This window comes from Muntiacus reevesi, chromosome 13, assembly GCF_963930625.1.
Source record: "Muntiacus reevesi chromosome 13, mMunRee1.1, whole genome shotgun sequence".
NCBI lineage: Eukaryota > Metazoa > Chordata > Mammalia > Artiodactyla > Cervidae > Muntiacus > Muntiacus reevesi.
Window position 1 is genome coordinate 12,516,178 of NC_089261.1, and position 14,298 is coordinate 12,530,475.

The 14,298-nt window shown below is 50.8% G+C and overlaps 1 protein-coding gene across 2 annotated transcripts; it reads left to right on the forward strand.

The window, feature by feature from the left end:
• Positions 1 to 1,283: 1,283 nt before the first annotated feature.
• Positions 1,284 to 13,145, forward strand: SDSL (serine dehydratase like). 2 transcript variants are annotated; one of them, XM_065904816.1, is made up of 8 exons: positions 1,284 to 1,435; positions 5,645 to 5,839; positions 6,125 to 6,164; positions 6,843 to 7,006; positions 8,488 to 8,576; positions 9,427 to 9,654; positions 11,627 to 11,751; positions 12,716 to 13,145. In XM_065904816.1, the coding sequence occupies exons 2-8, from the start codon at positions 5,666 to 5,668 to the stop codon at positions 12,907 to 12,909; spliced, it is 1,014 nt and encodes a 337-aa protein (XP_065760888.1). In that variant the 5' UTR covers positions 1,284 to 1,435; positions 5,645 to 5,665; the 3' UTR covers positions 12,910 to 13,145. The 2 variants fall into 2 exon arrangements, with proteins under 2 accessions (XP_065760888.1, XP_065760889.1); XM_065904817.1 differs by having other exon boundaries at positions 6,867 to 7,006; positions 12,716 to 13,142.
• The last annotated feature ends 1,153 nt before the right edge of the window (positions 13,146 to 14,298 follow it).

Consider the following 14,298-nt stretch of genomic DNA (forward strand, 5'->3'; position numbering starts at 1 on the left):
GGTCACACTCAGGCCAAGAAGGGCCCAGACCATCTGGGCTGCCACGTGCTTCCTGGACCTCACATCCAGTCTGACACAGAGGGAAACTGAGCCTGCCTGCCCTGCATGGATGTGACCAGCTCAGAGTCCCCCAATGAGACGGTGATAGAGACAAGACAGGAATCTGATCATGTCATTCCCCTGCCTAATGCCTTCCACGCTCCCCAGTGCCCTGATTGAGGTCCACATCCTGCATTGGTAGGGGCATCCTGTGGGCGCTGGTCCCTGCCCACCTCTCCAGCCCCAAACCCACTTCCTCTCCCACCCTTGCTTTTTCTGTACCAGTCCTACTGCACACATCTGTTCCTGGAACACCCCATTTTTTTTTTTAGTTTCAGACCTTTGCGTTCCGTGTTCCTGACTCCTGGTTTCATTCAGTCTCCTCCTCTAGGAAGCCTTCCCGGCCTCCAGGGGCCAGGTGAGGTGCCTGCTCTGGGCACCCACAGCCCTGGCCCTCCCTGCTTCCCGCCAACATCTGACAGCACTGATCACAACTGTTCTTCAGTGGTCCCTTGGGGCTTACTTATTCTATTTGGCTGCACCGGGTCTTAGTTGCATTATGAGAGATCTTTGGTTTCGGGGCATGGCCTCTCTAATTGCGGCATGCTGGCTCCAGAGTGTGCAGACTTAGTTGCAATGAGGTAACTACTTACTTCCCTGATCAGGATTGAACCCATGTCCCCTGCATTGCAAGGCAGATTCTTCACCACTGGACCACCAAGGAAGTCCCCCTTTGGGGCTTCTTGAGGGCAGGGTACATGCTGTCTTGTTTGAGGCTAATGGTCCCAGAGCTTGACCTAGAGTCGGTGTCCAATAAATATTCTTAGAATGAATGAATCGATTGTCAGAGTTATTCATTTGAACAACAAATAATTGTTTGAGTCCCAATGTTGGGCATAAAATATCAGAGATGAGGAGGAACTTTAGAAGGAAACATGCCTTTCTCATGTGACAGATAATAATTGTTTCTTAATCCTTGTTTTCTCTTCTCAGACCTAAGCTGACCTTGACAGCGGTCCTGGGGAAGTGGCTTGGCATTTGGGACAAGCATTGGACTTGGAGGTGTCTGTGTCACAGTAGAGGTGATCCAGAGGGAGGGGTAAAGGGTGACCCTTGATGGTTGGGTGGCCTTGGCCAGGTGAGTTTCCATTTCTGGGCTTCAGGTTTTTTTATCTGTGAAACGGGGCTAGGTCATTGCATGTCTGGGACAGGAAACTGAGAAGCAGTGAAGGCTGGTCTCGTCCCCTTTCTCCTCCAATGGAGAGCTATTCCTTTAACACGGGGGGGAGGGGCCAACGCCACAGGAGGCTGCAGGGAGTTGGCACAGTTGGCGCCCAGGAAGGCTGGTGGGCAGTGGACTGGGCCCGAGCTGGTCTGAGAACTGTTGGGAAGGAAGGTAAGTGGGTCTGGGCCCAAATAGGGCCCTGGGACTCTGTGCGTTTGTGAATGTGAGTAGAGGTTTGCTTGGAAGGTTCTGGTTGGACAGAAATGGGAGAATGAGGCTGTTCGAAGTCCCCCCAAAGGTTCAGCTCTGGGCTCTTGTGGCCTGTCTGCCTGGCAGCAGAAGGCTGGGGGCCCAGGACCCTGAAGACTGGGGAGCCCACTCTCCTCCCAGGGTGGTGGGGCTGAGCATTCTGGCAACTAAGAGGTGGTGAGGTTCCCCAACACTGCCATCGAGGATCTGGCTGTGGAGTGTCACCCAGGCGGCCTCTGGAGAAAAGCCTGAAGGACAAAGGTGGGGGGAAAGGTAGCTAGCTGGTCTTTGCCCTAATTCACAGGTGTAGCAGGTGCCCTCATGGGCGTCTGGGTTTGATAAGGCTGTTGGCAACTTGGGACTCATTCATTTAACTGATGCCTGCTGTTCTTTTCTGGGCAGTCTAACCAAGAGCGCTGGGGGAGCCTGAGGACTGAACCAGGAGCATTTGCTTCTAAAGACAACTGGCGGTCAAGTGCTAAATGCTCACATCTTTAATCATAAAAATAATGCTACTATAAAAGAGAAAGGTGGGAAGGGCACAGATGCCAACTTGTACTGCCTGACTTGGAATCCTGGCCATGCCATTTCTAGCTGTGTGACCTTGGGCCAGTTATTAATACTTAACCTCTCTGAGCCTCAGTTTCACTGTCTATAAAGTAGAGTTAATAACTGAACCTATCTCAGGGTTGTTGCAATTATTATAAAGTGCTTGGCATAGTGCCTGGCTCACAGTAAGTCCCATATAACTATTAGCTGTTATTGTGCGTCAGGCAGAGTTGATGTCTTTACTATTTAATATAAGGCCTCGCTTAACCCTCACAGCGATCCTGTGATGCCCAAGTTCTTCTCCCAGTTTGTTGTGTGGTTAGTTCATTCTCATTTTTTTTAGGTCTCAGGTTAAAAAAAGTTTTTTTTAATTACCTTATTTATTTGGCTGCACCGGGTATTAGTCGTGGCATGTGGGATCTTCATTATCCCCTTGTAAGACTATTAAGTCCCCTCCAAGAGTAGATGTCTATTTTGTTCACCATGGTATCCCCAGTTCCTAGGTTCGGGCTTTGTAAACATTCTAGAGTAAGGATGAGCGTATTAGCATTGTTAAAAGACCCCAAGGAGAGGACACCTCCAAAAGACTCAGCCAATTTCTGGCACATAATAGGGACTCAACAAAGGATATCTGTTATTATTATTGTGCTGAGGCGCTCAGTCATATCTGACTCTTTGTGACCCCACGGACTGTAGCCTGCCAGGCTCCTCTGTTTATGGGATTCTCCAGGCAAGAATACTGGAGTGGTTAAATCTGCACCCTGCGATTCATGGGGTCGCAAAGAGTTGGACACGACTGAGCGACTGAACTGAACTGAACTGAATCTGTGAGTTGGGATGTTATTATCCCCATTTTAGAAGGGGAAACAGGCACAGAGAGGTTGAGACACTTGCCTGTGTCACACAGCCAGGAACTTTGCCCTCTGATTGACCCCAAAACTCAAATTCTTGGGCTCTGGAGCCAAGCTGAAGCCCAGGACTGGGTCTGCTGGATTTGGGTGGCCCACAGGCTGCTCTCCCCCAGTGCCATGAATTTCCCTGAATGGAACTGGGTGGAAGTGTTTCAGGCTTTTCCCTGCCTGGGGAATCTCAGGGCCATCCCAGCAAGGACTCAGAGTCAAATCCAGGGATAAGAGACCCAGGACCCTCTGACGTGCAGAACCCAGCCCTGACTTAGTAAGTGTGGACTAGACGCTTTGAGCTGGCGGTAGCTGATGGAGGTTGATGCGCTCCTCCTAGTGGCAGCTAGTGGAACTGCAAGGAGGCTGCCCAACGCTTTTCCCTCCCAAAAGAAAAATAAAAGGGACACAGCGTTTGCTCCTTAAAAAACAAAACAAAACAAAACAAACAAACAAAAACCCCTTCTACTTTCCTCCCCTTCTAATTTCCTCCCCCTCTGCTTCTTGCCCTTTCACACTGGTTCATTCACTCACTCACTCACCTGCATCTTAGCTTCAAACCTCCCAGCGGCTTCCCATCTGCAAGTAGAAAGAATAATATCCCAACTCCTCACTGTGGGCAGGAACGCCCTCCCCAACATCCCTGCTCACCTCTCCTTGTCCAGTCCCTTGGTCTTGCCCTACCCTTTGACCCCTTGGACAGCATCGCGCCAGGCTTCCCTGCCCTTCATTATCTCCTAGAGTTTGCTCAAACTCATGTCCATTGAGTTGGGATGCCATCCAACCATCTCGTCCTCTGTCGCCCCCTCTCCTCTTCCCTTCAATCTTTCCCAGCATCAGGGTCTTCTCTAATGTGTCGGTTCTTCCAATCAGGTGGCCAAAGTACTGGAGCTTCAGCTTCAGCATCAGTCCTTCCAATGAATATTCAGGGCTGATTTCCTTTAGGATCAACTGGTTTGATCTCCTTGCAGTCCAAAGGATTTCTCAAGACTCTTCTCCAGCACCACAGTTTGCAAGCATCAGTACTTTGGTGCTCAGCCTTCTTTAGGGTCCAGCTCTCACAAGACTAAGCACCTTCCTTTGTTGCCTCTACTCTCAGCTCTACCCAGTCCGTTGTCTCATCAGCGCCAGGAACACTCCAAGTCCATGCCCCTCAAGTGGTGTTTCCATCTGCTGTTCCCTCTGCAGGAATGCTTTTCCCTTGCTTCTCTCCTTGTTCATCTCAAAGTTTCCCCTTTGTTGTTGTTGTTGTTGTTTAGTTGCTAAGTCGTGTCTGACTCTGCCACCTCATGGTCTGTAGCCCACCAGGCTCCTCTGTCCATGGGATTTCCCAGGCAAGAGTACTGGAGTGGGTTGCCATTTCCTTCTCCAGGGGATAATCCTGACCCAGGGATCGAACCCATGTCTCCTGCATTGGCAGGTGGATTCTTTACCACTGAGCCACCAGGGAAGCCTTCCCCCTTTGAGAAGTTGCAGATCAAAAGAAAATTAAATTATCTCTCGACCAACCAAAATGCACAGCTCCCATCTGCAACCCGATTCAAACTGTTAAAAACCTTAAACTGTCACCATCTGCAAAACCGATCGTTAATCACATTTAGGGAGACGATTGGAATTTTGAACACTTAGCAGATATTTGATGATGTTAAGAAATGATTGTTAATATTTTTAGATGTGATAATGGTATTGTGATTACATTTTTAAAAATGAACATCACTGAGGTATAATTTCCATGAAATAAAATTAGCTTACTCAAGGTTAGAATTCGAAGAGTTTGGACAAATGTATACTGCTCTGAAACTGTGGCTGCAATGTTTAAAAATAGTTCTTTAATTTCATAGCTACATGCTGAAATATTTACAGATCAAATAATATGGGAGGAAAATATAATAATAAAGGTGGAAAAAATAATAATACGGGAAGGGGGATGGGTACAGATATGGCGCAAACAAGGCAGGCATGAGCTGATGACTCTTGAAGCTGAGTGGTGGCTACATCAGATGCTTCTTGACACTTTTGCTGTGTTTAAATTTTCCATAGTATAAGTTTTTAATTTTTCCCCCCGAGGTATATGGACTCTTTGTTTGCCAACCAGTGGTAGGACCCGTGTCCCCTACACTGGAAGTGCAGGGTCCCACAAGGGAAGTCCCCTTAATACAAATTTTTTTTTAAATGTTTCTTTCCTGGGAAAGGATCTTTCCTGACCATCCTCTATAATAGTGCCCTCCCCACTAGGTCACTCCCGGTTGCAATTCGTTGATTCTGTATCCCCAACTAAAACATGGGGCTGCCTCTGACCTGTCCACTCTTGGGCCCCTAAACCTGAAACTGCCTGGGACACAGCAGGTGCTCAGAAATTTTTTTTTTTTGAATCAATGAATGATGACTGCATGAATTCTCCCAGTCTTATTCATTCATCACCACTATTGGCCACATTCTCCATTCCTGCGCTGTAGCATACACATTAATAGAAGAAAAGTGCCCTTAGTACAAATCTCCTTGACCGGATGGTCAAACTGAGGCCCAGAGAGGTGCAGATACTTGCCCGGAGCCTCACAGCTTGGCAGCCACCTGGGATGAAGGGAGCCAGGCCAAGGTGCTTCTTCCCTCCCCATCTGTGGTCCTAGTTAGAAGGGCTCTGGGCTGGAACTGCCTGGGCTGTGATGTTTCCGCCCTCCTGCAGGCCCTCCAAGTGGTTGCCGAGATGAAGAGCCCTCTGGAGGAATGTGCCAAGGGGGAGCCCTTCCACATCGTCACGCCTCTGCTGGAGAGCTGGGCGCTGTCCCAGGTGGCAGGCATGCCTGTCTTCCTCAAGTATGAGAATGTGCAGCCGACGGGCTCCTTCAAGATCCGCGGTATCGGGCATTTGTGCCAAGAGGTGAGGGCAGGGGGGAGGAGTGAGTTGCAGAGCTGGGAAGGGAGTGCTGTGGGCAGGACGAGGGATGGCGAGAGTTGGAGAACGATGTCGTGTGCTGCGCTGTGCTTAGTTGCTCCGACTCTTTGCAACCCCAAGGACTGTAGTCCACCAGGCTCCTCTGTCAATGGAATTCTCCAGGCAAGAATACCGGAGTGGAGGACAATTAGGAGAATCCAACTCCATCCCCCCCAGGGCTCCAGGACACCTGTTCCGGTCAGTCCCCGCTCACGTTCCTTGTCTTCCTAGGTGGCCAAAAAGGGATGCAGACACCTGGTGTGTTCCTCAGGTGAGCCTGCCCCCTTTCTACTTCGTGAGGATCCTCGGGGGCTGAGTGTGGTGAAGGGGGAGGAGCTGGAGCTGCAGGAGGTGTCCAGCGCTTGGCCTCTTCTTAAAGGTTCAGTCTTATCAAGGTCATGGCAGATGGCTGCTTTGTATGTTCTGCTCCCTTCCCATCATTCAAGTCTCCTGGTAGTAAGTTGATAGAAACCTAATTCAAACAGGTTTAAATTACAGACTCCCAAGAACCAAAGAATTCTTGGATAATGTATTTCAGGCACAGCTGGATCCAGGTGCTCTCCTCCGTATCTCCCCTTTTCTTGGTTTGCCTTCCCTCTACACTAACTCTTCTCTCATATAGACTGCCTGATGGCCATCGGGAGTTTTAAGCTTGCCTCCTACCATCCTGCCAACCATAGTGAAAAGGGAGGATCCCTTCCCTGTGGCCTCCTCTATCTATAAATTGGTCTTTTTGGCCCAGCTTGTGTCATGCACTCATCCCCGAACGAATCGTGTTTCAGGTGGTTGAGTTCTCTGATTGGCTCCACCTAGATCACGTGTCCACCTTCTGGGGCCAATGAGAGGCATACAAGTGTCGGGAGGGCGTGGCTCCCAAAGGAAAATTGGGTGGAGGGGGTGGAGCGGGCAGGAGAATAGTGTGTCGATAGACTAATGCAACTGCCCACAGCTCCCTCGTCTACCGCCTCTGCAGGGGGTAATGCGGGCATTGCTGCTGCTTATGCCGCCCGGAAGCTGGGCATCCCAGCCACCATTGTGCTCCCCGAAGGCACCTCTGTGAATGTGGTGAAGAGGCTGCAGGGGGAGAGGGCCGAGGTTCAGCTGACTGGAAAGGTAAGGACCCCAAGAAGGGCAAAGCAGCTGGAGGGGCTGTTCCTCCCTCGCCCCTGTCTCTTTTTCCGTTTGGTGAACTATGCCCTTAGGATGGCTAAGCTGAGGGGTGCGTGGGACGTGAGGGGTGAGTGAGACGTGATGTATATTAAGGGCTGAGATCTGCTGACTTGTCTCTCCGCATCTGGAGAGGACTTCCTGTGTGAACCCAGGAGAAACAGGAAGCTGGTGATTATCAGGACAGTATCTGTCTCCCTGTGTGTGCGTGTGTGTGCTCAGTCACGTCCAACTCTTTGCAACCCCATGGACTGCAGCCCACCAGGCTCCTCTGACCATGGAATTTTCCAGGCAAGAATACGGAGTGGGGTGCCTGCCGTTTCCTACTCCATCTGTCTCCCTACCTCCTCATTAACCCTTGGTATGATTCACTATACATTTTTTACCGTTCAATAAGACAAGAAAATGTAAAGATCATGATAGCATCATCCACCGCTCTGAGGCCTCCTGATATGAAAGGATATCATCTGATGAGGATGTCACTGGCTCACTTTGCTACCAAAGAAGCAGACTTAACATGTAACCCTTCTCCCTTCCTGGGAAGAAGGAAAAAAAAATCTATCCACCCATCCAGCTGGCTGTCATCCCTAGAAAACAGATTTTATCTTTAATTAAGTAATAATTAACAATTAATTGATTATTGGGCTACCCTTGTGGCTCAGATGCTAAAGAAAATGCCTGCAATGCGGGAGACCCAGGTTTGATCCCTGGCTTGGGAAGATCCCTAGGAGAAGGAAATGGCAACCCACTCCAGTATTCTTGCCTAAAGAATTCCATGGACAGAGGAGCCTGGTAGACTACAGTCCTTGGGGTCTCAAACAGGTTTTATCTTTAATTAATTAATAATTGGTGGTGGTGGTGGTTTAGGAGCTAAGTTGTGTCCGACTCTTGGGATCCCTTGGACTGTAGCTTGCCAGGCTCTTCTGTCCATGGGATCCTCCAGGCAAGAATCCTGGAGTGGGTTGTCATTTCCTTCTCCAGGGGATCTTCCCAACCCAGGGATTGAACCCAGGTCTCCTGCAATGCAGGCAGATTCTTTACTGACTGAGTTGGCAATTAATTAATTGTTAAGGCTTTCCCCCACAACATGTGGGATTTCATTTCCTGACCAGGGATCCAACCCACACCCCCTGCATTGGAAGCTCAGAATCCCCCCTTCCCAGCACCGCAGGTTGGTGGGCTTTGTTCTCATCCAGGCTGGCAGCTGAACGGGTCCCACCCAATTGCGGAAATCACATGGCATCTTTTTCTCCACCCAGAAGCTCTGCTGTTGTCCCAGGAGGCTGTCGGGTCCACCCCAGCTCTGGTCTCACCCTTGGGGGTCTCCCCAGTCCGCCAGGCCCTGGAGTCATCCAGGAGACCTCAGGCACTGCTCCAACCTCTAGCTGTCTGATTCCCGTCTTCTGAGGGTCTTGGTTTCTCTTTAGAACTGGGATGAGGCCAATCTGAGGGCGCAAGAGTTGGCCAAGAATGACGGCTGGGTGAACATCCCTCCGTTTGACCACCCCCTGATATGGTAAGGCTGGTGTCCCTTCCCCTATGGAGGTCAGTGCTGGGAGACCCTCATTGAGTCAGGGTCCTGCCATTGGAGAGAAGGGAAAATTGAGGCCAAGAGAGAAGAGGCTTAGAAGTCAGGCACACGGAGGTCCAGACCCCACCTCTGCCACTCCTGAGTTGTTTGGCCCTGCAAAGCGTCTTAGCACCCTGCGCCTCAGTTTCCACATGTGCAAGATGGAAATGCTAAGAATAAATCCCCTTGACTGAGTGTGTACTTTGGTACACATTTAGTCCATTTATTCCTCCCCAAGAGAGATGGATTTTTTATGTCCATTTTACCGGTGAGGCCCAGAGGGGTCAAGCAACTCGCTGAAGATCACACAGCTAGTAAGTGGTGGAGACCTTGTGTCCCAGCCCCAGGGCGTGAGTTGGCCTGCTTCCAAGTGATACACTGGTCTCCCTTTTAATTTTGACCACGCCATGTGGCATGCCAGATCTTAGTTCCCTGACCAGGGATCGAACCCATGCCTCCTGCAGTGGAAGCGAGGAGTCTTAGCTACTAGACCACCAGGGAAGTCCCACGCTGGTCTGCTCTTAACCAGACACACAAGCACTGCCTCTTTCCAAAGCTGTGGGATGGATGAAATGGGTTGAGAAAGTGCCTGGGAGGCTGACAAAGGGGAGAAAGAATGAGTGGATGGGTAAACTGAGTGGGTGGAAGCTGGGAGAGCTAAGTGTGGCAGGGTCTCCCCTCCCCTTGCCGTGGACGGGGCGGGGGATGGTGATGTGGGGGGCTGTGTCCCTGTGAGCCTTGGGGACCGGCTCCTCCCTCAGCCCTGCCCCTGTTTCCCGCTCCCTTCGTCCCACAGGGAAGGCCACATAAGCCTGGTGCGGGAACTGAAGGCCGCGCTGGGGGCCCCACCCGGTGCCCTGGTGCTGGCAGTCGGGGGCGGAGGTCTCCTGGCCGGGGTGTCAGCTGGTCTGGCAGAGGTGGGCTGGCAACACGTGCCCATAATCGCCATGGAGACCCAAGGGGCACACTGCTTCAACGCGGCCGTCAAGGCAGGCAGGCTGGTGACGCTGCCCAGCATCACTAGGTAGGCGTGGGCTGGGGGCATTTGTGGGGTGCTGGGCTATCCTGGGGCTTCTCAGTCGCAATTAGTGAGGGTGGGAGCACTCAAGGGGATCTCCTTTTTTTTTTAATTAAAAAAAATTTTTTTGGCTGCACCACATGGCACGCGGGATCTTATTTTCCTGACCAGGGATCGAACCTATGCCTTCTGCAGTGGAAGTGCATCCTAATCACTGGAATGCTAGGGAAGCCCTTAAGTGTTTAATTATCTTTTAATTTTTCTTTTCTTTTTATTGGCTGTGCCATACAGTATGCAGGATTTTAGTTCCCTGAGCAGGAATGGAACCCATGCCCCTTGCATTGGAAGGGCAGAGTCTTAACCACTGGATCACCAGGGAAGTCCCTCCATGGGGTCTCCTTAATCCTGCATGACTGATGTACAGGAATTTTTCATTCCCTACTTAAGCCCATCAGCGCGTTCCCCAAGCTCTCAGGCTGGAATCAGACCCCTCCCCGCTCCAGTCCAGCCGCTGGCCTGTCTTCCTGTCCCTTGAATGGGCTGGGCACTTTCCCCCCTCCACGTTTTCGCACAGGCTGTGTCCTCTGCCCGGAAGTGCTGGGGTTCCCTCCTCTCTGGTTGGTTTCTCTCCCCCAGAGAGAGTCTCCCCCAAACCCTGTTGTTGGAGGTTTTCTTCCCAAGTTCTCCCTCATGGCGTCTTCCTACAGTGGTTATTTATTTACTTATCTTTGGGTTTCCGTATTCACTGTTGTCTCCACTCCCAGACTTGGTTCTGGATAAGAGCAATAACCATAATTGTAGCTAACACTTTTATAGCACTCACTATCTGGAAGGCTCTCTTCTAAGCACTTGAAATGCTTTAACTCCTTCTCCACGACAGCCTTGTGAGCCAGCTATTCTTCTTCATCTTATTTTCACCTTGCCGCATGTGGGATCTTAGTTCCCCAACCAGGAACTGAACCCATTCCCCCCTGCAGAGGAAGCCTAGAGTCTTAACTGTTGGACTGCCAGGGAAGTTCCCCTAGCTATTATTATTATCTCTATTTTTCAGATGAGGAAACTGAGGCTCAAAGAGGTGAAGTGACTTTCCCAAGGTCACACAGCTAGTTTAGAACCCAGGTTTGAAACCAGGCAGCCTGGCACCAGAGTCCATGCTGTGGGCCACGGAGGACTCAGAGTCAGTTCTGATGAGCTCAGCAAAAGCTCTCCTGGCCCTGAAACACTGCCCCGCTCAGGAAAATACCAGCAGGTAGGTCATCCCAAGCACAGAGATAAAGAGCATGGACTCTGGAGCCGGACTGCCTGAATTTGAACCCACATTCTGCTGTTGACTAGCTGTGTGTCCTTGAGCAAGCTGCTCAACCTCTCTCAACTTCAGTTTCCTGACCTTAAAATGGGACTCATACATTTCTAACTCCAAGGGAGATTGTAAGAATTAAAATAGAAAATCCTGGGGACTTCTCTGGTGGCCCAGTGTTTACAACTCTGCGCTTCCACTCCAAGGGTGCAGATTCAGTCCCTGGTCAGGAATCTAAGATTCCCACATGCCAGGCTGTATGGTGCGACCAAGAAATAAAACAAACAAAAGATCCCCCAGGAAAACCCACACATCCAGCACCCTGTAAACAGTCAATAAATACAGCTATGGTATAGACACGATAAGTGGTTATGAATGAATACAATGAAAGAATCATTTTCTAGGCTTGGCTTTCTGGGGTCTGTGCAAGAACAGCACAGTCATGGTTGTAGAGTCGGAGGGATGTGTGCTCATCAGCCATTCATGGGACACATAATTTTTGAGTGCTGCCCCTGACTCAGGCATTGCTCTAGACTCTTAAAATGCTGAGCCCTGGGCCTGCTGCAGGATGGGAGGGGTGCCTGGGGCTGGGGAGGGCTGGGGCTGTGCGGGGAGGAGACCTGATTCCCAAACTCTTCTCCACGCCCCTGCCTTCCCTGCCCCGACTGCCCACTCCTGCAGTCTAGCCAAGTGCCTGGGAGCCAGGACAGTGGCTGCACGGGCCCTGGAGTGTACAAAAGAGTTTAGGATCTTCTCTGAGGTGGTGGAGGATGCTGAAGCCGTGAGTGCTGTGCAGCGATTCCTGGGTGAGTGAGCAGTGCCCTCCACCTGGGCCTGGAAACCCACGGGGTCCCTGGATCCCCTGGAGAGAGTGTGTCTTCCCGTGTCCATATCCTCAGTGCCTGTCACAGGGCTGGGATACAGTAATCATGCAGTAAGTGTACACAGTGAATGGAAGGGGTGGGGGTGAAGAAGAAGTGTGTCCTGTCTCTAGCCTCCAGGTTTCTGTACAAACTCTTCTTCCCTCTGGCTGCCCATCCTGGCCCTGCTGCCTATTGTTTTCATGTAACTAAAAGGCTACTCAGCCCATCATGGCACCTCCTCCAGGAAGCCTCCTCTGATTTCCCACCCCCACTTCACCAGAGCTGAAGACTTCCTGTGCACCAATCCACCATTCTTACAAGTGTCAGATTCTTATTCACCCACATCACTAGACTGTGAACTCTATGAGGGTGGGGGTTGGTAGGTCTTGCTCACTCTTGTGTTCCCAGCGCCTGGCAGGGAGGGGGTGCTCAATAAATATTTGTTGAATGAATGGGTGAATGTTTGAGTGAGTGGAAAGGTGGATAATGAATAGGTGGATGGGTGGTTGACTGGCTGGCTGGATTGATGGGCAGTGGATTGACAAATGACATAGAAATGGATGGATGGATGGGTGGACACATTGATTAATGGATACATTGATGGATGGATAGACAGTGAAATGATGGATGAATGGATGGATGGATGGATGATACAATGATTGATAGATACACTGATAGATGGACAGACAGACAGTCTAATGATGGATGGATGGATGGATGAAAGGCGGATGGATCGAGGGATAGATGGCCAGATTGATGGATGGACAGAGGGTCAGACAAGTGATAGATTGTGAAATGGATGCCTGGATGGCTGGCTTCATGGAACTGTGTTGCCCAGAGCTTGCTGAGCACTAACTGGTTTTCCTTCCCTTTCCTCCCTTCCACCTCCATCCCCCTCTCTGGGCAGATGATGAACGAACACTGGTGGAGCCTGCCTGCGGGGCAGCCTTAGCTGCCATCTACTCGGGCCTCCTGGGGAGGCTCCAGGCTGAGGGCCACCTGTGCCCTTCCCCAGCCTCAGTCGTGGTCATCGTGTGTGGAGGCAACAGCATCGACAGTAGAGAGCTACAGGCTCTGAAAGCCCAGCTGGGCCAGGATTAAGGGCTCCTGGTTTGGGAGGGCCGGCTGGGTTCTAGTGATCCCCAAGAGGCTCCTGGACACCCATATAGCTGATTGAGGGCCCTCTGAGCTCATGAAAGCCAGTAGAAGCCGCCCTGTGCTACCATGCTGGCCGCCTCCTGCAGGAAGCCCACCTGGACTTGTCCCTTTAGCTTCCCTGCAGCTCTGGCCAATAAACCCTTTCTGAGTTGAGTCTGTAACTCTAGCGTGTCCATTTTTTTTTTTTTTTTTTAACCTTCATGGACTCAGAGAAGGCACACAGCAACCTTGATGTCAGTGCTCTGATGAAGTGGCTCTTTTCACATCCTACAGCTTGGGCAATAAAGCCAAGAATTCAAAACTCAGGTTTCTAAGGGACTCTGGCCATGCTGAGTTCCTTACCAGGCTTCCATTACCTGGGGGACCTGCTCAGGAACGGGAGGGAATGTTCTGTCACTTCTCAGCCCTGGGTCAGCGAGGACAACTCCACCAATCTTTTTTAAAAAATATTTTATTCATTTATTTTCAGCTGCACGGGGTCTTCGTTGCTGCCTATGGGCTTTGTCTAGCTGCCTCAAGTGGGGACTGCTGTCTAGCTGCTATGCTTGGGCTTCTCACTGCAATGGCTTCTCTTGCTGAGGAGCGCGGGCTCCGGAGCCCATGGGCTCATTAGTTGTGGTCCATGGGCTTAGACGTCCCGAGACCTATGGGATCTCAGTTCCCAGGCCAGGATTCGAGCCCATGTCCCCTGTATGGGCAGGCGGGTTTTTAACCACTGAACCACCAGAGAAGTCCCTTCACCAATCTTTACAAAATACTTGTCATGTGCTAGAACTTCTAAGAACTTTCTATTCATTGTCCTTTTTAACATTCACAAAGGCACCATGGATTAGAAACCATTATTATCACCCCTGTTCTACAGAAGGGGACACTGAGGCTCAAGAAGGTGACATACCTCGATTAAGGGCACACAGTCTGGATTGTAGACCAGCCCGTTTCAAATCCGGTGATTTTTCAACATGACTGTATTTCTTGGATTTCTGCCTTTTTCTTTTCTTTTCTTTTTTTGCGTGGCGGGCCATTGGAGAAGGAGGTATGACCTCCTGGTGGGTCTGGACACACCTGAGGGTCACAAAGAGGGAGGGGACTGATTCTGGAAATGGGCTCTGGCCAGCCCTGCAAAGGGAGCTCTTTGCAAACAGAGGAAATTAGAATCCTTTGCAGCCACCAGGGGGCAGCAAAGCGTCTCCAATGGGAAGGCAGAGCCTCCAGGCAGGTGAGACCTGTTTCAGGGTCTTCCTTGGCTCCAATCTGCTAGGGGGTGCTGAGAGACAGAGACAGATGGCCCCACGAGGTCTTGGCATGGGGAAAGCCCTGTCCGACCTCTCCCAG